Source organism: Entelurus aequoreus, linkage group LG03 (assembly GCF_033978785.1).
Source record: "Entelurus aequoreus isolate RoL-2023_Sb linkage group LG03, RoL_Eaeq_v1.1, whole genome shotgun sequence".
NCBI lineage: Eukaryota > Metazoa > Chordata > Actinopteri > Syngnathiformes > Syngnathidae > Entelurus > Entelurus aequoreus.
Genome location: NC_084733.1, coordinates 68,162,768 through 68,189,419, shown reverse-complemented (window position 1 = coordinate 68,189,419; position 26,652 = coordinate 68,162,768). Strand labels below are relative to the sequence as shown.

Here is a 26,652-nt window from a genome sequence, read left to right as displayed (position 1 = left end):
AGGTGGTGCTGTTGTGTGTGATGTGTGCGAGAGCGGCAGAGTGAACTGGGTCTTGCGAGAGTTTGGGTGTAGAGCAGGTCTAATCAACTGGCGGCCCGCAGGCCACATCCGGTCTGCCAATGCTTTTCATTTGGCCCGCCAAACATCACCCAAATAGGCTTAAAGAAACCATTTAAACTAGGGTTGATTATGTATGCAGTACTCCCGCCACCCTGTAGGGGGAAACAGCGAGGCATATGTGTCACAATTAAGCAGGAGAGGGGTGAGTAGAAGAAGACTACTCATTCAACCCTTAAAAAAACCGAAATACATTTCGAAAATTGGACTGTTAACAGCGACTGCTTAATAAAGTATTAATGTTCTGCTCCAAGCCAGTGTTTGAGTCATTGTTTCCTGTCGGACATTTTAAGCGGCGCACACAGTGTACCAGACAAGCAGCAACAACAGAGAAATCCACACGTGTAAGCTTCATCACAAATTTTGGTCAAATCTTTGTTAGTAGACAAAGATATTTAGTTTGTTTTGTATTGAAATTGCTGACTTTGTGATGTATTTTGTATTCGGGGTCGTGTTGTTATTTGTCCGAAAACAAATCTGGCGATAAGAGCTTGTTTATTACATGTAGTGCTAAATTTGACCAGTAGAGGTCATCGCTACACCTTAGGTTTAATTGTGTGCAATGTGGATGTTGTTTTTGTTCTGCATAAACACCTGTAGTTTATTGTGTGAATGTGAACTAAATTTAAACCCTAAACCTAAACTAAAAAAAAATAACACTAAACCTTCTATTTTATTTATGTAAAATACATAATGGACTTTATACTTCAGTAATGTTTATTTTATGTTTATTTTTAGTGTAACAAACCTAAATGAAGGGAGAAGTGTAAAAACAAGTATTCAAAAGAAGGAACATCAATCCTCAAGAAAACTTCTGGAGCTTCTGTTAACTATCTGTCCAGCCGCATATGCTGGATTGAGTAGCGAGGGCAGAATACGGAATTTATTGGCAGTGCAGTGTGAAAGCTGATGTGTTTACGTTTCAATTAAATAAACACAGTCCCGAAGGAACATCCACATTTCGATGTCTGGCCCCTGAGCCCTTGGGCTCTTAAAACTGCGGCCCTCTTCATGAAGTAGTTGAATAGCCCTGATGTCTGAGCGTGAGTTGTGGCGAACAGCAACTCTTGTATATTTGTGTTTGACTCCTTGAGTTTGTTACTCCTTGTTAAGAAAGAGTCTGAGAATATATCCCCGACTGTCACTCCTTCTCCACCGCGGGGCATTTCAATATCATAGATTTCAGCTATAGCATGATCGCAAAAGCCATAATAAAGACAAACGACACAACACAACAATAAATCCGCAACACAACTTTAAACCACAAAAGACGCGACCGACAAAGCGGAAGTTACGGGAACATAATTTATTTATACATAATTCCCTTACAAGAAATAACATAACTTAGTAAACTTCACCTGCAGAGTCCAGTATCCACTATTTGTTTCACAGTAACACTGCCTGATTTGTTTTGCTAAAAAGTTACTGTATTGATTTTAACTCACTGAATCGTTTAGGATCGTATCGCTCTAAAAAAAATGTACTGAAATCGTCTCCGAATTGTATGGGCAACTACAAATATTGAGTCAAACCAAATCGTTACAGCCCTAATATATAAACCTATCTTTTAACCCAGTGTATACCCCGAGTCAAAAGGTTTGGGGACCACTGGTTTACTGTATTTCATTCAGTGGACCTAACATGTAAATACGTGTGCCTACTGTACCTCTGTACCAAAGGCAGGCAAGACTTTCCGTATAGACGACGCCATGGAGCTTACTCCGCTCGGCGCCACCGACAGCCCCGCCTCCGACTTGGCATCCAACAACTGTGGCACACGAGAAAAACAGAAATTTAACGCGGGTGTTCTCCCCAGCGAACATGTCCTTGACCCCTACAGACCTCGTTGTCGGAAGTCACGCAGGAGTAACTGTAGTGGACGGTCTCTGAGGAGCCTCGGCCGTCGTCGGTTTCAAAGTCGCTGGCCGAGCTCTCGGTGGTGTCCATTGGCAGAAACAGGCCGCTGTCCCGGGAATTGGCCATCCACACGGACACGTTGGACACGGTGGACTCTGTGTATGACCTGCAACACACACATAAATCCAATTCCGTAATGAATGCAGTTATTTTAGTTTCTGAGTATCTTTGAGCTGGAATTGGCAAGAGAGGAAAAAAGTAGGTGAGAAAATGTTGAGTTGTTAAAATGAAAAGTCCCTATTATGCAATAGGGACTTTTCAATGATGTGATAACAGTAATAGGAGTCCTTACAACCGGTTTATGAGCACCAAACAGTTTTCATAACATCATGACAGTAAAACCTTTTTATAGACGTGATCCCGCCTCTGGCGATACCAGTCAACACTCCCGGTTTTTGCCCCTTTTTTCTGGCGCCCTCCCGTTCAATTTTTTTTAGAAAGAACATATTTTAGGTTTTAAGAACAGAATCTAAGAGGGGTGTAAAAAAAAAAAATTCCAATTTTTGGGGGGGAATCTGTACTGTCCAAATCAGATTGTTGATGTAGATGCCCAAAAAAAGAAAAGTGTGGGATACTTCTCTTGTTGCCTTATTTTGTTGTTTAGAACTGGCACCCAATATTATTAAAAAAGTATTGATTTTTTAATTGAGAATCGTTTCTTGGTCAAATCGAATCGTGTGATGGCCAAAGATTCACAGCCCTAGAATCTAACCTGTTTCGAGCTAAATGAGCCGATGCCGTGTATACGCCTAGCACTTCGTGAAAAAGTAGGCTTCACTACATGTTACGCCTGGTAGCGCAGGTTGTTGTTTGTTGTGGTTGTTGTGGTTGTGTTATGTGCAGGTGTGCCAGGCTGTTGTTAAGCTGACCAAGTGTGTCTAATTGGGCTGGGAGGAGGTCAGTGGCATCCACCATAAGGAAAGAGAGACGAGGGTATGAGAGCAAAGCGTCTTGCCTGCTTTCTTCAGCTGGCCACGCCACACAAGAGAGAGAGAAACAGTTTATAGACTGTTGCATTTGGTTACTAATTGTTTTCCTTATCTTTTTCATAGTACCGTTTTCTGCATGTATGTTTTTTTTAGTTATAAAAAATAGTTTAATATAAAGCATCACCCGTTGTCATTGGCTTTTGGAGAGAGCTCTTGATTTTAATGTAACATTAATTGGGGGCTCGTCCAGGATGGAAAAAAAACTACTTATGTGTCCAAAGTGCATCCCAGGGGCCATTTGTGGTCCACAGATCGTTTTTTATTGAGCCACAACACTTTCTAAGAACAAAATAAAGTGTACTGGATTAAAACATTGCACAAAAATAAAAAATAAAAAATAAAGCTGGCTTGAATTCCCCTAACAATTGGACTTGAAAACCAAAATGGTAGAAGACCTTTGAGTCTTACTGTATATGGTCTGTGATGGTTTTCTGGCGTAATGATCATGTGAACAAATTTGTTGCAAGATATGGTAGGTTTTTGAGAGTGCCAAAGCCCCTAAAGGTTTTTGTTGACGGAATAATATTAGTAAGAAACAACAATAACAAGAAATTAAATATACCAAGGTGGTTAGAATAAATATAAGAATAATTTGCTTTGTTTCCTATAACACAAAGCTAAGATGAAGATATTTTGTTCCAAAAATGATGAATGAAAAATTAATGAATTGGTTTTAAAATCTTTAAAGTACAAACTGTGTCAAAGTGGCACCTGCATCCTTCATTTTTTTCTCTATACGGCCTTTACTGGAAAAAGTTTGTACACTCCTGTCTTAAAATAAAGCTCTGTCAATCTTTCAGCCAAATCATTTATTTTTTATTGAAGGCACACCTAGAAGGATGTTGCTGTTCAAATGTGAGCATAATGTTAGCACAGTGGCTTACATAGCTATGATAGTTTGTGCCGTTCTGTCCCACTCCCTAATGTTACCTTATTGTTTGTGATATATGGCATCTATTACCATATGCATGAAGAGAAGAGTGCACAATCGCACTTTTTGGATCTACACACTCTGTCGGAGATATTAGCATTAAAGCTGCAAACACACAAAATTATGTGCTCCCATTAGGGCTTATTAAAAACGACATTCCAGCATCAAGGCTAGATTGTGGACACACAACACACTTCCCTTACACAACTATGGGACCTCTGAGACTTTAAAATACTAGAATACAGCCATATCTAGGGTTTAAAAAAGGTATAATTGCTGGTTTTCAATAAAATATCTGATTGTGTACAGTCCCGCGCTAATATGTTGGCACATGGCTATAGTGTATACACTCCAGGGTTTTCCCTACATGTAATTGATCGTGGCGGCATGCCACAGCAAAATAAAAGCAGCCGCACCTTAAAAATGAAAGGGTTTTTTTTACGTGAAAAGAAATTTAAGTAATACATTGTATGAGTGGTTATATATATATATACACACACACACACAAACACACACACACACATATATATATATATATATATATATATATATATATATATATATATATATATATATATATATATATATATATATATATATATATATATATATATATATATATATATATATATATATATATATATATATATATATATATATATATATATATATATATATATATATATATATATATATATATATATATATATATATATATATATATATATACATACATACATATATATATATATATATATATATATATATATATATATATATATATATATATATATATATATATATATATATATATATATATATATATATATATATATATATATATATATATATTACCGTTCAAAAGTTTGGAGTCACCAAAACAATTTTGTGGAATAGCCTTCATTTCTAAGAACATCTGTCTGTTTCAGATGAAAGTTCTCTTTTTCTGGCCATTTTGAGCGTTTAATTGACCCCACAAATGTGATGCTCCAGAAACTCAATCTGCTCAAAGGAAGGTCATTTTTGTAGCTTCTGTAACGAGCTAAACTGTTTTCAGATGTGTGAGCATGATTGCACAAGGGTTTTCTAATCATCAATTAGCCTTCTGAGCCAATGAGCAAACACATTGTACCATTAAAACACTGGAGTGATAGTTGCTGGAAATTGGCCTCTATACACCTATGTAGATATTGCACCAAAAACCAGACATTTGCAGCTAGAATAGTCATTTACCACATTACCAATGTATAGAGTGTATTTCTTTAAAGTTAAGACTAGTTTAAAGTTATCTTCATTGAAAAGTACAGTGCTTTTCCTTCAAAAATAAGAACATTTCAATGTGACCCCAAACTTTTGAATGGTTATTTTTATTTTTTCCCGCCACCAACATAAATCACTAAAGCAACGCAGCTGTGTGTGACATAAGCAAAACACACACAGTGGTCGAGCGAATGCAGCATGTCTGCAAAGTGGACGTACTTTAATACAGCCAAGATTTACCCACGGACAATCATCTACAAAATGCGCAGTGTGCAAATATTAAGGGGACAGTGGTGCTCTTTCAAGGAGAGAAAACAAAGCAAGTGTGACATCAGGCTCACTGCAGCACTCGCTGTTCATCGCGGACATGGAGCGACAGAATATAGAGTCTCCAAACACGAGTACAGTCTCCAATAACACCAGCAAAAGATGCTAGATTTGTTTTTAAGAAAGAAATAGTCACTAAAATGATTGGAGAAATCTCTAGAAACCTAAATCATTCTCAACAAAGTACATACCTGTAGTACACTAAGCAGCAACAATTCAAAAATAGAGCAAAACAATATAAGACAAACACATGTTAATACGAAATAATAATTACACAGATTTGTTTTTGAATGTATGTGTAACATTGTTTTAACCTTTTTAAGAAGGAAATATATGCATCATCTCAGATTATGCAAATTGACACCTCCACAGGTATGTTCAATCAGGGGAAAGCCTGTACCCACGAACAAACCTTGCATCGATGTGCATATTGTTGTGGGAAACATTTGTATGTTCAGTAACGACAAGTTGGACCAGTTATTATAAAATAAAATCTTCCTTCCTACAAGGTATCCTTTTTTTTGTGGCTTCCGTTAGTAACCTGAAAGTGTGTCAGTAAAATGACCTGACTTGTGACATTGAATAATGAGCAAGTAGGAGTGGTGCTGGGTTACTTTCATTCGTTTTTACTATAATTAACACTGACAAGCGTTCGGATGGCATGTTAACTACTTGCTTTTCTGTCACAAAAAAGGTCGACTTTCTTTTATATGTTTGGATTTATACATTTTAATTATGGCTATGTTAGTTCTAGGTGGAATAAACGGTTCAACTTATGTGAAAAAACTGTAAATATTATTAATATCTTTACGACAAATATGTCTTCCAGTGTTTTGCCACTTCTTAGTGTCCTTTCCAGTTCAACTTAATTGCGGGCCTGGCTATGAATCATTTAGGGCTGATCTGTTTATAACAGGGGTCACCAACCTTTTTGAAACCAAGGGCTACTTCTTGGGTACTGATTAATGCGAAGGGCTACCAGTTAGATACACACTTAAATAAATTGCCAGAAGTAGCCAATTTGCTCAATTTACCTTTAACTCTGTTATTATTAATAATTAATGATATTTATCTTTGTGGAAACACTGATCATCTTAATGATTTCTCACAATAAATATATATAGAAACAGATAAATATCAATATGCAACACTTTATTTTTATATTTTCTCTAAGTGCACATTTTTCAAATTGAACATTTTCAAATGATCACTTCTAAGACAGTCTTGTGAAATCACAATATCCCACTTTAACTAGCTAGCCACTAACATTTTTTAACAAATCATGAATTACTTTGCACCATGTTTGTACAAATAATAACTCATGTAAAATACAAAAGTAAACTCTCAAATTTTTAAATCATGTCACACTTTGAACTGGACACCAAATCTGTTATCTGTTTCTTTGTCAGTTAGTGGGAAGCCTGGCATTGCATGCTGTTAACTAGTGTGTTGTACTCTGGTGTGTAACTTGACACTGCAACTCTGAGTGAGTCTTGCAGATGTGCATCAGTGAGGCGTGTTCTGTGTTTGTTCTTGATGAAGTTCATGTCAGAAAAGGCTGATTCACAAAGATAAGATTTTTCCTCATTGTTTGCGGAACCTTCTTAATCTTTTGGACATATTTTCACAGCAATCTGGCCTAAAGCTTAATTATGATAAATGTAAAATGTTAAGGATCGGAAATCTAAAGGGAACGTCCTTTCGAATGGAATGCAAAGTGTTTTGTTCATAAATTATATGCAATCTGTTGTGTTCCCTAATTTTTTTCTGTGTACATGAATGAAGGTGTGTGTTGCTGAGTCCGACTTGGACATTATCTGGACTGGGCCTGGTTTAAAAAACCCTTTAAAAAAATCTAATTTCATTGACAACCTGGTCTGTTGAAGATAAGGCCCTTTTTTTAAAAAATAAAATAAAATAAGATAAATAAATAAAAAATATTTTCTTGGATAAAAAAGAAAGTAAAACAATATAAAAATAATTACATAAAAAATAGTAATGAATGAAAATGTTAGTGGATCAGCAGCCTATACAATCATGTGTGCTTCAGGGACTGTGTCCCTTGCAGATGTGTTGTCTATGTTGTGGGAACCAGAATATTGGTAGCAGAAAGAAATAACCCCTTTTGTGTGGATGAGTGTGCATGGGGGAGGTTGTTTGGGTTGGTGCACTGATTGAAAGTGTATCTTGTGTTTTTTCTATGTAGATTTCATTTTTAAAAAAAAAAAAAAAAAAAAAAATTTTTTTTTTTTTTTTTTTTTTTTTTTTTTTTTTTTTTTAGAACAGGCCCGCGGGCGACTCATCTGGTCCTTGCGGGCGACCTGGTGCCCGCGGGCACCGCGTTGGTGACCCCTGGTTTATAACATACAATCCATGTGAAGGACCTTACCTGTCTGGTTTGAGAGTGCTTTGCCGGATGGGCTTCATCTTCCGAGCATTGTTTTCATTTTTAGGACAGAGGTACTTCTGAAAAGGAAATGGGGAGGTTTATTTGAAAACGGCCGATTGTCATCATGCTTACGGCTTATTAAGAGTAATTATAGCACAAAGAGTGAAACATACTGTACCTGTTGTTTTGCCGCCACTGTTTCCGAAGCCAAGGCCGTGCGCAGCCCGTCATTGCTGTCATACAACTGCTGGTTCATATCCCTGCCAGGAAATATGTATATATACTTTTTTACTTTTATAAACTGTAAAAAAATAGTCTATGGGGATTTTTACTTACTGGAGAATCTGAACTTGAGTGGCGTATGACTGGTACTCTAACACCATCTTCTTTAAGTTGTTTGTTTCCCTATCAAGACAGACCAGTTTCCTTATTTACACAATTATCCAAAATGATTGAAAAAAGAACTCAACAATATTAAACTGACCTACTTGCTGACAGTCAATGTGGATACAGAAAAAACATTTCAACAACAATGGCACAGACTGAAATAACTGAATAAATCCCCAATGCAATAAATAGGTCTAACAAAAGCATTTGACACAATTAATCAAAATATCCTAATTAAGAAATCAGAACAGTACAGTACACGAAAGACCTAGAGTTGTTTTATTCGTGGACGTTACTATATTTTATTCTGGGGAAAGCAACAGATTAAAAAGGTTAGGGTTAAAAAGAGGGGGATGACAAAAACAGATTATCCTTAAATCTTAAATGAATGAAAACACTGAATTATAATAGGGGACAAAATGACTTGGAAATCTCACATAAAAGCAAAAAATACTTTAATATTGAATAAAGCAAAATGCATTATGGACCAAAATCACTCCATAATATATTTGTATATGAGTTATTGTGTGGAGTGTGGAAATATGAGGAAGTAATTACAAAAGTAAACTTCATTTACTAAATGTTAATTAAACCTTCTAGATCTAAAAGAAAACGCATAAATATAACTGCATTTAAAACATTTGGATGTAAGTACAACACTAAAAAGTAGTGATCCACAAAATTTTAGGTCACAGAAAATCTGACTTTTATCTTCAAAACCAAACTGCCGAAATTGAATGTTGGGATGACGTAAGCAGGAAGCAAGCGCTTGTCTGGAGTGGAGGCAACATGTCAGCGGTGTGGAAAAACAATATATCCGTGAAAGACAGCCATCTAAAAAATGTGCAATGTGGAAATAGCAAGAGGGGGAGCTTGATAGTTAGAGTGATAATCTAAATTATCTAATCACCTAAAATCTAAACATTCCGGTTGCCATTTGTAATATGTCAACAACAACGCACCGAAAAGGTAAATACCTGTCTATGGCGCCATTCAGTATTTGGTCTGCACATTGTTATTTTTATTTTATATTGCTGTATTACCAGTGGTGAATAAATTGTTTTATTTTTCTGATTTTTTTTCTTTGAAGGATAAACCTTGAAATAATTTATGCAATTGCGATGCCTTGATTTTAGTCAGGTTAGTACACAGTCTCAGCCAGTGTTCAACAAATTACATTTGAAAAGTCATTAATTATAGTTACCTGTTACTTTCCCCAAAAATAATACAATTACAAACATAATTAATCTTTAATAAATGTACCTAAATATTGGGAAAGTTAATCATGTGTTACTTTAAAAAAAACTTCAAAAAATCTGGTATATGCAGTTGAGAGATGTTTTTTCCCAGAAGCAGTGTGTGCGTGTGTGTGTGTGTGTGTGTGTGTGTGTGTGTGTGTGTGTGTGTGTGTGTGCATGTTAAAGGCAGTGCCTCGTGCCGTGTGACGTCGGTGAAAGCACGCTCAGCCAGAGCAGAATTGTAGCTCAGGTGTGTTTGTTAGCTTAGCAGTGGCAGTTTCCCTTCAATGACAGCAGCTCTGTTGGATCAATTCCCTTGATTGTGTTAGCGGTGTGTGTAGTCTTCTTGTCCACAAACACGGTATTATAGGATTAAAAGTTTGTCACTTGAATCATTGTTCATTATTCCCTTGTAGTATTGGGAGATTTTGTATGTATTTCCATGTGTGTTGTTTGCTGTGTTATGTTGCCTTTTCCTATTTAATGTCCAGTTCATTTTAGTGTGATGTGATGCATTAGTAAAACTTTACTTCCTGTACGGAACTTGCTGTGATTCTGTCTTGTTGACATTCAACCACATCAAAAGTAGAGATATTTCCTAACACTGGTCGTAGCCATAAATGCAATTGTAAACAGATTTTTTTTAGTTATTTGATTCTATATTTTTGTTTTCAGCCTTGGTTTCAGCTGGAATTTAGCCAAGAATTTTAATTTCGGTGCATCCCTAATAAGAAACTTTTCCTTTTCCTTTACCATTTTAAAATTGGTAACTTGTTTTGTGCTGAACACATGAAGGGAACACATGTATTAGTAATACTTTGAAACAGATCGGAGGTAGGTTTAAATAAGCGCTGCTTCTTTTCAAGTCTTTACGGGCATGTTGAATTGTGAAACCGTAAACATGAGACGTATTCCGTTGTAATATGAATATATAATCTAAAACAATTACCAAAACATATGTGGGACGGCTTGGCTCAGCAACTTGAGGGTTCCAGGTTTGATTCCAGATTCCACCATCCTACTAATGGCCCTTGTGTCCTTGGGCAAGACACTTCACCCATCTTGCTCCCAGTGCTGCTCACACTAGTGTATGAATGTGAATGGATGTTTGGTGGTGGTCGGAGGGGCCGTGTGCTCAAATTGACAGCCACACTTCCGTCAGTCTGCCAAGGGAAGCTGTGGCTACAAATGTAGCTTACCACCATCAATTGTGAATGTGGGGTGCATGAATGGTGGGTTATCAGTTCACTGTGAAGCACTTTGAGTGTCTAGATAAGTTCTATATAAAAAGGTAAATCTAATCCATTGTGGGTTTTTTTTTTTACGACAGAGACAAACAAAAAAGCCACAACTGAGATTTTAGCCTGACCAAAGCTGGAAATTTCTCCCTCACCGTTCATGCTGAGCCCGTTCGTCGGCATACATGTTCTTCAGCTTGTCCAGCTCCGAGTGGAGGACGGCAATGTCGGTCTGTGCCTCTACCAAAGACGATTCCAGCACCTTGTTCTCCTTAGGTAACATTTTTGGGGACAAAGTTAAAAGGTAAGAGCTCCGTACAGCTGCTGTGTCAAGTTCCTATAAGAAATTACTTCTTCCTATTGAGTAGTACCTGTTTAATGTCATCAATTTGTTTCTTCGATTTGAGCTCCTCCTCCTTAGAACGAGCTCGACGAGTGTCCGTTTGGCTCTACGGAAGACATTTAATTGTATTCATGAACACAAATAATGTACACTACTTATCTACAACATCTTTCTGCATCCTGACATATGTGCACACATTTGATCTTCTTTGGGGCGCATTTTACACCATTAAAACCAACATCCATGTGTTCTGTGATGACGATGACACTCAGGAAAACAAAAGCCACTTTCGTTTTTTTAAATTTCCAATAATTGGCTGTGACACACAAAACTGGTCTGTGCAGCTCATGCAGTCCTTGGACGTCACCTGCCAGCAATGACAACTCTGGCAATTTACTTTGTTGTTTTAAACCTTTTTGTAGCTGCACAGGATTCTTTGCTAAATTTAACTTGCCGTGCTTACAATAGTTAGGGGATTTTTTAAATTGTTTATCATTGAGTAGGCTACCTACATTTTCTGGGTCAATTAATAATTACTTTTTACAGTGAACACCCCTACACAGTTGTACAGTCTATGATCTATATCAGGGGTCACCAACGCGGTGCCCGCGGGCACCAGGTCACCCGCAAGGACCAGATGAGTCGCCCGCGGGCCTGTTCTAAAAAAAAAAAAAAAAAAAAAATTTTTTTTTTTTTTTTTTTTTAAAAAAATGAAATCTACATAGAAAAAACACAAGATACACTTTCAATCAGTGCATCAACCCAAACAACCTCCCCCATGCACACTCATCCACACAAAAGGGGTTATTTCTTTCTGCTACCAATATTCTGGTTCCCACAACATAGACAACACATCTGCAAGGGACACAGTCCCTGAAGCACACATGATTGTATAGGCTGCTGATCCACTAACATTTTCATTCATTACTATTTTTTATGTAATTATTTTTATATTGTTTTACTTTCTTTTTTATCCAAGAAAATATTTTTTATTTATTTATCTTATTTTATTTTATTTTTTAAAAAAAGGGCCTTATCTTCAACAGACCAGGTTGTCAATGAAATTAGATTTTTTTAAAGGGTTTTTTAAACCAGGCCCAGTCCAGATAATGTCCAAGTCGGACTCAGCAACACACACCTTCATTCATGTACACAGAAAAAAATTAGGGAACACAACAGATTGCATATAATTTATGAACAAAACACTTTGCATTCCATTCGAAAGGACGTTCCCTTTAGATTTCCGATCCTTAACATTTTACATTTATCATAATTAAGCTTTAGGCCAGATTGCTGTGAAAATATGTCCAAAAGATTAAGAAGGTTCCGCAAACAATGAGGAAAAATCTTATCTTTGTGAATCAGCCTTTTCTGACATGAACTTCATCAAGAACAAACACAGAACACGCCTCACTGATGCACATCTGCAAGACTCACTCAGAGTTGCAGTGTCAAGTTACACACCAGAGTACAACACACTAGTTAACAGCATGCAATGCCAGGCTTCCCACTAACTGACAAAGAAACAGATAACAGATTTGGTGTCCAGTTCAAAGTGTGACATGATTTAAAAATTTGAGAGTTTACTTTTGTATTTTACATGAGTTATTATTTGTACAAACATGGTGCAAAGTAATTCATGATTTGTTAAAAAATGTTAGTGGCTAGCTAGTTAAAGTGGGATATTGTGATTTCACAAGACTGTCTTAGAAGTGATCATTTGAAAATGTTCAATTTGAAAAATGTGCACTTAGAGAAAATATAAAAATAAAGTGTTGCATATTGATATTTATCTGTTTCTATATATATTTATTGTGAGAAATCATTAAGATGATCAGTGTTTCCACAAAGATAAATATCATTAATTATTAATAATAACAGAGTTAAAGGTAAATTGAGCAAATTGGCTACTTCTGGCAATTTATTTAAGTGTGTATCTAACTGGTAGCCCTTCGCATTAATCAGTACCCAAGAAGTAGCCCTTGGTTTCAAAAAGGTTGGTGACCCCTGATCTATATTATCCTTTTTTTTTAATCATCATGAATCAAATTGTAATGTTTAAGAGGTTGAGTTCAAACATTTATGGATTTGGTGAAATTAAAACAGCACAAGTAACATTCAACGCTCAACAATGATCTGTCTCCACCGAACATTTAAAAAAATGTTCAAAAAACAAAGACGGAAAGTGTAATATGTAGAAGGAACGTGAATTTAGAGCAGCCCTGTGTAAATTCAACTGTCAAAAGAATACATATGGGTTTGTGGGTTGACTCTGTGGAATCAACTGGATAACAAATTCAAACAGAGCAATAATAGCGCCATATACTATATAAAAATACTGCATTACTTTATAGTTATGTTACTCTGTGTGTGTGTGTGTGTGTGTGTGTAATTGGCCAGCAGAGACAAAGATAGAGGAGGCCGACAAGAGGCTTCACACTTTTTCTCTCATTCAATTATAGATAGCTCAAGAAGTGATGTTACTCTCCAAGTGCTTTTTATATGATATGTACCATGTAATAATATACTGAATATTAATATTTTGCAGGTGATTATGTATTAAGAATTTGTATAATGAATTACAATATTATATCTGAGCGATGGGACACAACACTACAAGCTTTTGCTTCTCCCTGCTCTTTTTCGACTACCGTATTTTTCGGAGTATAAGTCGCACCGGAGTATAAGTCGCACCTGCCGAAAATGCATAATAAAGAAGGAAAAAAACATAAGTCGCACTGGAATATAAGGCGCATTTTTTGGGGAAATTTATTTGATAAAACCCAACACCAATAATAAACATTTGAAAGGCAATTTAAAATAAATAAAGAATAGTGAACAACAGGCTGAATAAGTGTACGTTATATGAGGCATAAATAACCAACTGAGAACATGCCTGGTATGTTAACGTAATATATTATGGTAAGAGTCATTCAAATAACTAACATATAGAACATGCTATACGTTTACCAAACAATCTGTCACTCCTAATCGCTAAATCCCATGAAATCTTATACGTCTCGTCTCTTACGTGAATGAGCTAAATAATATTATTTGATATTTTACGCTAATGTGTTAATAATTTCACACATAAGTCGCTCCTGAGTATAAGTCGCACCCCTGGCCAAACTACGAAAAAAACTGCGACTTACAGTCCGAAAAATACGGTACATATCTTATTTTTACTTTCTTTTTTCTTTTAATACATGTATTATTGTGTTTTTTTCAGTTGACAATATTGTATGGGTAATGCTATTTTGTTTGGCTTTGTCTAAAAGAGTATTTTTTGTTTTTGTTGTGTTAAATAAATGAATGGAATTTTAAAAAAGAAAAGCAAATTGTATTTTCTACATTAGAAGTTTCGAACCAGTCGCTGATGATTTTGAGTAGCTCACCAAAGGGTCAAATAATATTTCCTCAAACTCTCAGTACTTCTATAATTGTTAATTTCAGACAACTTTCCTCTAATTAATGACAAATTTCCACAACATATCACACAGACAATGAAAGAAAATGTTTCCAGCAATGTAAATAAAACACAAAATCCTTTTGTTTTGTCAAAGTCGCTCTGATGGTGGAAAAAAACCCTGAATTATAAAGAAATGCATACTGAAATACAAGAAAAATTTGCAGTTACCAACATTTTGTTAATGTTCTGGCAAAACCAAATCAGTAGGTCTCTGCAGTTTTCATTTTATAAAAGTAGCTCTCGGATTAAAAAATAAATAATCTGCTCTACATCTAGGTTGATTGTTCGCAGTGTTTATATTGGACATGTTTTATTCTCCTTTTTTGTTTGAGTTTTCATTGAAATGTACTTATTTGATTACAATGACAATGGGAAAAAATATTCTGTTACCTTAGGTAATGCATAGCAACAGTGAATTAAAAACTTTTTTCACCGAGTACCACCTCAGAAAAAAACCTCGCTCCTCAAATACCACCATAATGACCAACACTAAAAGACAGTAGCGTAGTAGTCATCAAAAACAAGCCAGAGATTTTATTTAACAAATATATTTAATATTTTGGCCACTGTAACCTTACACATAGTTTGAACAATAACTCAGTGTGCCAATATAGGAAAATAAAAAAACTACTTTAACCACTTCAACCACTAAATGGAGCCTACGTACTATTAGTGGTACACGTACCACAGTTTAAGAATCCCTGCTCCACAGTAAATTGCAGTGTTAAACAGCTGTGAAGTATTAGAATAAATCTAAATATTTTAGTCTTTAAAGAATGTAAACTTTGAGGGAAATTGCTGTTTTTGAAAATTTACAGTAAAAAAAAAAAATTAGCAGGGTAGGCAAATAAAAATGTGTGTAATTGTGTGTAAATAATTACATTAAAAAGCATCTTAATGAAAATAAATATGTTTTGAATTGAAACATTTAACAAAGTAATTTTTATTATAAAGAATTGTCTACATCAGTGATTTTCTAACTGTGGTATTGTACCGCTAGTGGTATGCAGGCTCCATCTAGTGGTACGCCAAAAAATCCCTTAATTAAATATTGTAATGACGTGACTCGAGCCATGCGCTACTTTATTTTAATGATGGTAATTACTTGGAGAGCCAAGTGTTTTCTGGCGTGTTACTTGGTGATAAAAGTTTGACAACCATTTGTCTACACATGCAAATGATCGTTTAATAGGACATTGGTTGACCCTAAGCAGCTGTACCATCTTCAACTCCTCTGGTAACTTAAAGGCCTACTGAAACCCACGACTACCGACCACGCAGTCTGATAGTTTATATATCAATGATGAAATCTTAACATTGCAACACATGCCAATACGGCCGGGTTAACTTATAAAGTGCAATTTTAAATTTCCCGCTAAACTTCCGGTTGAAAACGTCTTTGGATGATGACGTATGCGCGTGACGTAACCAGTGAAACAGAAGTATCGGTACCCCATTGAATCCAATACAAAATAGCTCTGTTTTCATCTCATAATTCCACAGTATTCTGGACATCTGTGTTGGTGAATCTTTTGCAATTTGTTTAATGAACAATGAAGACTGCAAAGAAGAAAGTTGTAGGTGGGATCGGTGTATTAGCGGCGGACTACAGCAACACAGCCAGGAAGACTTTGACTCGGATAGCAGACGTGCTAGCCGACGCTAGCCACCGACCGCACGGATGATCGTGGTGAAGTCCTTCGTCCTTCCGTCGATCGCTGGAACGCAGGTGAGCACGGGTGTTGATGAGCAGATGAGGGCTGGCTGGCGTAGGTGGAGCGCTAATGTTTTTATCATAGCTCTGTGGAGGTCACGTTATACTAAGTTAGCTTCAATGGCGTCGTTAGCAACAGCATTTTTAAGCTTCGCCAAGCTGGAAAGCATTAACCGTGTATTTAAATGTCCCTGGTTTAATAGTATTGTTGATCTTCTGTCTATCCTTCCAGTCAGGGATTTATTTATTTTGTTTCTATATGCAGTTAAGCACGGTGCTATCACGTTAGCTCTGTAGCTAAAGTGTTTCGTCGATGTATTGTCGTGGAGATAAAAGTCACTGTGAATGTCCATTTCGCGTTCTCGACTCTCATTTTCAAGAGGATATAGCATCCGAGGTGGTTTAAAATACAAATCCGTGATCCACAATAGAAAAAGGAGAGAGTGTGGAATCCAATGATCCAGCTTGTACCTAAGTTACGGTCAGAGCGAAAAAAGATACACCCTGCACCGCCTCTCTAGTTCTTCACTCTAACGTACCTCATCCACGAATCTTTCATCCTCGCTCAAATTAATGGGGTAATCGTCGCTTTCTCGGTCCGAATCGCTCTAGCTGCATTGAAAACAATAGGAAAGTATGAGGAGGCTATCAACTGACTACGTCACGCTACTTCCGGTAGGGGCAAGGCTTTTTTTTATCAGATACCAAAAGTTGCACTCTTTATCGTCGTTGTTCTCTACTAAATCCTTTCAGCAAAAATATGGCAATATCGCGAAATGATCAAGTATGACACATAGAATGAATCCGCTATCCCCGTTTAAATAAAAAAAATTCATTTCAGTAGGCCTTTAACGAGCCTGGCCAGTGTCTTAATACTCTGAACCAGGCCTTTTCGTCTGCAATTGTGTTTGACCTCACAAATGTGCTTCTGTAAAAATGGTCCAAAGTTCCCATAAACACTTTGTGGAAAGCCTCCCAGTAGAGTTGAAGCTGTTATAGCTGCAAAGGGTGGGCCGACATCATATAAAACCCTATAGATTAATACTGGGGCGTCATTCAAGTACATATAAGTATCTAAGTACAGTATAGTGTGCATTAGGTGACCGTCACCTCAGGGTCAAACGTTGGCACACAGAGTCATGACAAGCAGAAGAAGTACTTGCAGGGCGACTATTTGGGTTTTAACAAAAATAAACATTCAAAGCATTGCATTCATTCTTGCTCGGCCTATACCTTTAAAAGTCGGTCCACCGTGTCCTTTAGGTCTGCGATCTGGTTCTCGTGTTTCCTCTGCATGGTCGACAGGACTTCTTCCATTTTCTTGCGCTCCTATTGACACCAAACCGGAGCGGTCAGTGAGCAGCAACAAGGGCGGGTACATTGCGCCAGAAGAAAATGTTGTGATGTGTAATTATTGTCAACTAAACTCACCTCGGCTCTCACTTTTTCCTCTATGCTTGCAAGTTGCTGCTGCACGTCATCCTCCATTTCCGAGACCCGGCTATTGTTCATCTCCTCCGACCTGTTTCCACACACACACACACACACACACAAAATAACTAAGCGCAAGCGGTAAAGTGAACGAGGCTGCGGTTAACGCCTGATCGTCGAGCAATTCGACACGACCAACGTTGCTCCAAGTCGCACCATGCACAGCAGATAAATACAGGTAAGTGGTACAAATATGATTACCCTGTTGTTATGAAAAGAACTGGCAGAGCAACACATTTAAGTCGTCCGACTTCCTTGATCGAGGAATGTCAGTGTCGCCACGCCTCGTACCTCCGAGTCACTGAAACATCAACTTTGACACTAAGGACGTCTGAAAGGAAGGTTCTGGAGCAGCATTTTTAAGATGCGATCACAGATTTCAAACAACTTTGTTTATTTCCACCTTTCAGTCATGAACATTTCTGCACCAATGATTTTTATTGTTCAACCGGAGTATCAGAAAACAGTGAAACACCCTCACTGAATTCTTTCCCCACGGTCGTTAAACCACGAAAAAAACACATAACAGTCTCCAGGTAGAAACCTGGCTATGTAAGTGCTCGAAATAGAGAAATGTTGTGTTGTAAGGCCTGACAAGATTGGCTATGTTGGTGGCCTTGTTACATCATTACCACCAACAAGGAAATGTAGCCTGCATGTTTTTATTTGTATGGTTCAAAGGTGCATTCGTATCTGGAAATAAATTGATTTAAATGTTAAAAAATTTAGAAAATCTAATTATGAAAAAATTTAAATATACTCAAACTGTATTTATTGTATTTACAATATATTACACAATAATTACAAATTATATAAAAACATTACTATATGGAAATATACTGTGTATGTGCTCAGAAAACAAGTAATCCCAAAATAAAATAAAAAATAAAACTGATTGAAGTATTTTACAATTTATCGAGTACATTTTCATTTATCACTTATTGGCCCAGGCCTAAAATCGTTTGAAAATTTTGAATGCCTTTGGACATCGTCTTTAATGCTTTTTAAAGGCCTTAATTTTCGCAAAATACATTTAATTACTTTTAACGCTTTTTATTGACCCATGCAAAACCTGTATTTTTAATTATATAAAAACATGTATGTACAGTATGTACCTATATAATAAATTATATTTCAGATCTAAATAGAGACTCTTGATTCTCGCATACTATAAATGTTGATATGTTCGAAGCCATAAAATTTAAAAAAAAAAGAAGAAAAATAAATAAAATATTTACAAATATATTTTGAAAAATAAATGCAAGTGACCACAATGTCAGAGTGTGTGGTAGGGATCTAATGATATGAAATTGTCATATCACAGTTATTGTCACCAACATTATCACAGTTATTATCACATTATTTTTGAAGGTGCTCAAGTTTTGTTCAACAATTAAACACAATAAATAAATAGTCACACAGTATAATTCCTTGGTAGAAGAAATATGCTATATACTAATATTGTTCTGGCTAATTAGGAGCCATATTATTTTTATCTTAATGTGGTTTAAACGCGTTTGTATTCTTCCGTTTTAATTTGCAAATGTTGTAGTGTTTTGTTTTAATGATAAAGAAAAAAAGTGTGTGGGGCCCATCACGTCCGGTTTAAGTGACATCGCGCACATTTACTTCCTGTTGTCACATTGCTTCGAGTATTGATCGATCTCACTGTGGTAAGACCTGGGGATTTAATGTGTTACAATTTAATATCTTGGTTGCTCAGACAGTATTGTGATTTTACAAGTTTCGATTTCATACAAGTTTGTAATACTATGCATACAGTCAGTGAAACGGTATTAATGATAACCACAGTAAGGTAAAACTCACGACGGTTAGTAATACAAATTAAAAATAAACCGTTATTGATAACTGCACTTTGATAAACTCAAGGACTGACTGGCGCTAGGTTAAATGCTAATGTAAAAACAACAGACAATGTATTTCCCATTAAGAAAGGGCATACCCCAATATAAACTTATATGAACACATTGTTGTCTGAGCAACGAAGATATTCAATTGTGTACATTGAACCTACAAGCTGTGCTCTCTTAGAACAGAGTGAACTTTCTATACTCCGAGGAATACGAGATGGAGGTGTTTTTACGGTATGTTCAAGGACCGCTGAACAGAATAGGATGCCACAACGCCCGCATGAAATAGGAAATAATGATAATAGATTTTATTTGCTTTGCACTTTTCATTTTAAAAAATCTTAAGGTGATACAGTAGAAACCTATATTTAAAACAATAAAAGCTTAGCCATTAAAACAGATACAAACTAAGACTAAAACGCTATAAGCATGAGAAACACAGCATACAAAATTCTAACAGTGGGTCTATTTATTTTAGTTATTTATAAAGACTTGGTCAAAGTACTTTTTGAGCAGATTCAACAGTACTGCGATAATAATAAGCGTGATAATTTTAGTCAGGATAACCGTGATATGAAATCTCCACATCGTTACATCCATACTTCCACCAAACGCATTATTTGTTTTAATAAGCACATATATTTATGTATTTACTACAAATTCTGGACTATAAGCTGCTACTTTTTTCTTACACTTTGAACTCTGCGGCTTATAAGAAGGTAGGTCTGGGCGATATATCGATTTCACCGGTATATTCGAGTTTTTTGTTGCAGACCAATTAAAAATTAAAATAAAATAATTCTCCTCTTGCGCCGGCATACTTTTCGCCGCTCAGGAGCTTCCGTAGCTTGACGTCCCCTTGTGACCTTAGCGGCTCACATAGCAAAACATGGCTAATGCTAACGCTAACGGGAGCGAGATGTTTGTTTCAAAGAAAAAAGTGTTGTCGGTACTTTGGTTTTGCGGCAACAGGTGTGGAACAAATGACTGCACGGTGCAAAGTTTGTTTTAAAAAAAAGCAGCCACACAACAAACTTGTTCCAGCATCTGAAACTGAAGCCTCCAAACGAGTGCGGGAAATAAAACTCTTTATGAGGCAAACAAGACGCAACAACAAGCAAACTACGGGCTAAAACTCACCTTACTGTGGTAGAATCGTTTACAGCAGGTATGTATGATGATGCCACGTATGATGAGATAGAAGCCCAATGTGTAGAGCGATCACTAAAGCAGTTGCTCTGCACACCGCCAAGATGTGTGAATGAAAAAGGCTGCGTTTCTTTATCCACTTACTGAAACAAACTATAGTCCTCTAAATGTTTTACTTCATTATTTATTTGGATACAATGTACAGTGTACAATGTATATATATGTATACAATCTACATTCATATTAACAGAAGTATGTCTTTCAAGACAGACATTTGCACTTTAATGATCTCAATGTTGGAGATTGTTTATTTGCATGGAATGTGCAACGCTACGTTTTTGTTAATGTGTTTAAAAATCTTTCTGTGTAAATATTAATTCTTCTAAAATTTTGTGTGTGCGGCTTATATCCCGGTGTGCTCAGTAGTCTGGAAAATATGTATAACTTACTTTGTACATTTGTACTTCCTATAAATTACTATTACTTTTTCTTTTCCTCCTTCCTTAGATATGGAAGGCAGGGTTTCCCGCAGCGCTTTGTTGTTAAGGCGGCCGCCTTAACAACAAAGCGCCACCGCCTAAACTAAAGTCTTAACAAGCTGCTCAGCTTAGTTCTGTCTCTGCCTCTGTCAGTACGTCTCTGCAGCACCCAGCATTGTACCACCCACAGAACCATCTGATTGGTTACACGCACAGCCAATCAGCAGTGCATATTCAGAGCGCATGTAACAGCCAATCAGCAGTGCTTATTCAGAGCGCATGTAACAGCCAATCAGCAGTGCGTATTCAGAGCGCATGTAACAGCCAATCAGCAGTGCGTATTCAGAGCGCATGTAACAGCCAATCAGCAGTGCGTATTCAGAGTGCATGGAGTCAGTGCTCCTGCGGTGTGGTGAGCAGAAAGGTGTTTTTAGCAGGTAAGCATAAGGCGGCGGACTCTCCCCAAATTATAATAAACACTTCCAAGTCAACTACCGCATTCCCCCCCCCCCCCCATATAAGGCGCACCGGATTATAAGGCGCACCTTCAATGAATGGCATATTTCAAAACTGTGTTCATATATAAGGCGCACCGGATTATAAGGCGCACCTATGCATCCATTAGATGGAGCTGCGCTAAAAGGAATGTCAACAAAACAGTCAGATATACAGTAGGTCAGTCAAACTTTATTAATAGATTACAAACCAGCGTTCTGACAACTCTGTTCACTCCCAAAATTAATAAACAGCTGTTTTATTATTTTCCCAGAGGTAAAGTCAGTGACGTGGTGTTTTGTTTATCTTTTAACAACAGCAAGGTATAATGATAAATGTATAACATGTAGTGCAACATTTATATCACATAGTGGAGGGGAACTTTTCCCTGATTCAATAAACACGTAAAAAACAGTGATACTGTTACGGTAAATCAAACGTTAGCGCAATCCCAATATAGTAACACTCGAAATAGTGCAGAGCAATAACAATATATCAATAACTCAACGTTGCTCAAACGTTAATGTCACACAACACAACACACAAAATAAACACGTAAAGCTCACTTTATGAAGTTATTCCTCATCCACGAATCCCTCGAATTATTTTTCTTCAGTGTCTGAATTAAACAGTTGGGCGGATACGGCATCCAACATGCTCGTTGAAGTCGTCATTAATCGAGTCAGTGTCACTGCTGCTCTATTCCCGTGTTCTACTGCGTGACTGATCGTCTTAAGTTTAAACTCTGCGTCGTAAGCGTGTCTCTTAATAGGAGCCATTTTGGGGTCTTTACATAAACAAACAAATGGAAATCAAAACGGCACGCCTCGCGCATTCATATATCCCAGCATGCACCGCGCGCTTCTTCTTCTACGGTGGCGGCTGCTTACCGTAGAACAGGGGTGTCAAACTCAAATACAGAGTGGGCCAAAATTTAAAACTGAACAAAGCCGCGGGCAAGGTTGAACAAATTAACCTTCTAATAGGGACCCAAACAAGTTTTGCATTGAATATTGAACAAGCAAGGCTTATATAACTTTATAGTGACAAGCAAAATCGAGTTTCAAATAATAATAATAATAATTAAAAAATATCAATGGCATATCAAATACAATTTAAATAAAAATTGAATGCCTCTTTTCTATTTGCAGCCTTCTGAGGTAAATATCAACATTAACTATTTCCACAGGCTAATAAATTTGAAAATAAAATAACAATGAATAAACCAACCATTCAGGACTTTAAACTGCTCAGTTTGCAACACACTAATCTAATCTGATGTGCCCAAGCCAGATACCTGCCATCTTTTCTTGGATGCTAGTTCATTAATGTCAGGGCTCAGACTTTGAGCTGAGGCAACCTTCATTATCGAACGAAGGTGTTCATCAGTCATTATATCTCGTAGTCCACCCAGGCCACAGTCTTGGGGGCGTGCCTTAAAGGCACTGCTACGAGCTGTCGTCACGTCCGCTTTTCATCCATTCTAACAACGTGCCGGCCCAGTCCAAAGATATGTGCGGCTTCTGTACGCACACATACGTGAATGCAACGCATACTTGATCAACAGCGATACAGGTTACACTGAGGGTGGCCGTATAAACAACTTTAACACTGTTAGAAATATGCGCCACACTGTGAATCCACACCAAACAAGAATGACAAACACATTTCAGGAGAACATCCGCACTGTAACACAACAGAACAAATACCCAGAATCCCATGCAGCCCTAACTCTTCCGGGCTGCAATATACACCCCGGTGTATATTGCATAAGCGGCAGCTCAGCTCGCTCGCAGTCCTTGAGGTGAAAGCTAATTAGCTTTTAGCGTAACGTTAGCTCACTGTGCGATGTGTGCGTGCGTGTGTGTGTGTGTTGAGAGAAAGACAAGCATTATCGACCTACAGTTAACAAATAAGTTATTTCACTTTAACTTTTTCTGTGTTGATTGAGCGGTGTTGAAGCAGCAAAAAATTACATTATGTTAAATGAAGAGTTTCCTGATGCTGTCTCTGATAATTTATATAATAATGTACTTGCATCATAAAGCCTACATGAATGCCATGGTGTTCAGGGATGAATAGTCTCTCCTATTGGTATTGTACCATTTTTTCAGCTATATTTACATTAATCATTAGTAATGTAGCAGCCTAGTTTTGCATGGCAGGGTCCCTGCTATCACATGTTGATAAAAATATAACATTTACATAATAAAAATCAACTACAGGCTTCCCAAATGCTGTAATAAATTAAGCATAAGTTGAACATATGTCAGCATGTAGCCCCACTTTTAACACTTTTTTTCAAACGCTTATTGCAAACGCTTACTTACAGTAAGTCATTAATTTGACTTTGTAAGTCATTATTTTGACTTAGTAAGTCATTATTTTGACTTAGTAAATTTCTAAGTCATAATAATGATATAATTAGTATCTCAGATAACTAGGACTGTTTTATTTTGACATTACGGAAAAAATATCGAGATATATAATCGTATATCGCCTTTCAGCAAATGGAGCGGAAAACACGACCAAAAGTTGTAGGCTCCTTCACGCGACGAAGCCAGCCTACTTCGCCGCAGTCTGTAGTCTATTGCCCCCCAGGCTGTGGTGGCAGGGACGAGGTGGAGACGTGATGGCGACAGGCCGAGTTACACCAATCCTTACACCCACCCACCCCCTTCCCCGGTCCCCTCCGCCTGGAGAGTCACCACCTTTACTAACACATTTTCTGGGGGAAACACTGGAAGGTGCCATAAGATTATGTCAATTATACTGCATCATAATTGCAGTAAGTTCTGCTTTATCTTCAGAACTGGGAGGTTAACATCACTGTATGGCGGCGCAATCAGAGTAAATGGAGTCGCATTAGTGATCGGAGTCGATTTTGGGGTGAATCACATTGAGTCGAGTCGCTTTACACGTACCGTGAATGTACTGTATTATCGGCAGTGTATCAAGATATGTAGCACAAAACTACACAGTAAGGTTCAAGGTAAAACACATTGACATATCTGTCAAATGCATTTGTTAGAAAAACATTCTTAAAATGGTGTCAAACATTCTTGTAGAATCCCTCAAATAAATATTAACCCGGATGTTGCTCACAATAGAACCCATTATAGTGCCTCTCATGTTTACAAATGGTGTCACCCTCATGTCATCTGATTAAGGACTGTTTTTTTTGTGTACATTTGAGAGTGACCATGATCTGGTCACAAGAACTAAAACCACAACTTTTTGACTAAAAATAGCTATTGGAAAAGTACATAGTACCTACTAACTAAATACTAGGTGCTATAGGAGGGACTGCTGGTCACACAAAGATCAGGCAGATTTATAGCCTTTGAGGACATGCAAATAGAAAGAACAAAAACCTGCTGTGGTATTTCAGTAACTAAATGGTGACAAATAGATGAGACCCTCATTCTGGGAACATTAATAATCTGAGAACAATTGTAGACGTGATGGCTTCTTCTTACCGTTTCAAAACGGACTCCAGCTGTTCACTTTCCAGTCGGTTGGCCAGGCTTTGGCTGACCAGAGAGCGGACCACTTGCTCGTACTGCTGCAGCACCAAAGTGTTTGCATAGGCCTGAATAGTCTGGTAAAGATCAGCCAGCTGCTCCCTAAGACTGTAGAAGGAGAAAACATAGTTGCTTTAGATATTTTGCTCTTTGATCGGGCTTCACACCCTGCACACTTGTAATAGCTACTGTGCGAGTCAATACACTGTAAATGCTCCGATTATTACACCTATCAAAGTCTCCTATGCGGCTGTAGACAACCTCAAGTTATAGATTCCGTTGACTCCACAAGAAGGCAGTAGATGCAATTAAAATAATGTATCATGATTGGGCGTCCAGAAGCTACAGTATATTTACCTTTAAGTTTTTGGTGGCACTATTCATGTGTTTGTGTAAAGCAGCGCTTGTCAATTATGTTCTGTTGAGCCAGAAAAGAAGGACAAAAAGTGTAATTCCCGGCAAAAATGGAAGTTCTGTAGCAGAAGATACGTGCCGTCAGCTTTCCAATGGGGAGTTGGCGGGGTGAGGGTGGCCGTCTGAGCATGGCAGTGAAGTTAGCAGAAAAGAGCACTGATTATTACCACTACCACATTTTTTAAAAACTAAACACCGGTATCATATGTGCATATATTGTATTTACTGATGTATTACTGTTGTAGTTGTAAAAAATAAAATAAAAAAAATAAAAAATAAATATTGAAAGCAAAAATATTGGCCAATACCAATAAAAGAAGGCCAATATCAATATATGTCAAAATGCCCAAATATAAAAATAATGCCAAATAATTAACCGGACAATAATCTGTCTATCCTTAATCGTTATTAACATCTAACGAAAACAAAAAAGGCGAAATATATATTGATCAACTTACAACAAAGAATAACTTTATAAATATTGGTTTTTAGTCTGTAGTAAAAAAGATCTAAAGTGCATGAATTTGCCTGAAATTTTAAAAAAAACACGCCATTTTTAATTAAACTGACATTTTTTGGACCGACTTGAACATTTGATATCGAAAAATACAATTAAACAAACTTAATAAATACAAATTGATCAGCAACATTAACTCAGGAGCACAATATATAAAACAACTTTAACCCATAAAACCAAAATGAGTAAAACATTCTGTGCTGATTTGATACTGTTGTTCACTGCCTGAGCAGTTTGCTACTTATCGCTATTACAACAAATTACATCCGTAACTCAATTTAAGAGTCTTTTAAGATGAGAGCCGTCTCTGGGCTAATTGTTATGCTTTTAAGTTGCAAGCAAAAACGTCAGTTAAGGTCAAGGTCATGGTAGATTTATTTATATAACACAATT

General features: G+C 37.0%; 1 protein-coding gene across 1 annotated transcript in view; it reads right to left on the bottom strand.

Annotated features, from left to right (window-relative positions):
• Window positions 1-26,652, bottom strand: part of rasef2 (RAS and EF-hand domain containing 2) — a 45,774-nt gene that overhangs the window by 7,670 nt on the left and 11,452 nt on the right. Inside the window, exons 2-11 of the mRNA XM_062042555.1 lie at window positions 25,284-25,436; window positions 17,751-17,841; window positions 17,553-17,648; window positions 11,165-11,242; window positions 10,949-11,064; window positions 8,267-8,335; window positions 8,109-8,190; window positions 7,931-8,007; window positions 1,960-2,140; window positions 1,784-1,885 (exon numbers count right to left, since the gene is read on the bottom strand). Of these exons, the coding sequence (XP_061898539.1) occupies window positions 1,784-1,885; window positions 1,960-2,140; window positions 7,931-8,007; window positions 8,109-8,190; window positions 8,267-8,335; window positions 10,949-11,064; window positions 11,165-11,242; window positions 17,553-17,648; window positions 17,751-17,841; window positions 25,284-25,436 (1,045 nt within the window). The remainder of the gene's footprint in view (window positions 1-1,783; window positions 1,886-1,959; window positions 2,141-7,930; window positions 8,008-8,108; window positions 8,191-8,266; window positions 8,336-10,948; window positions 11,065-11,164; window positions 11,243-17,552; window positions 17,649-17,750; window positions 17,842-25,283; window positions 25,437-26,652) is intronic.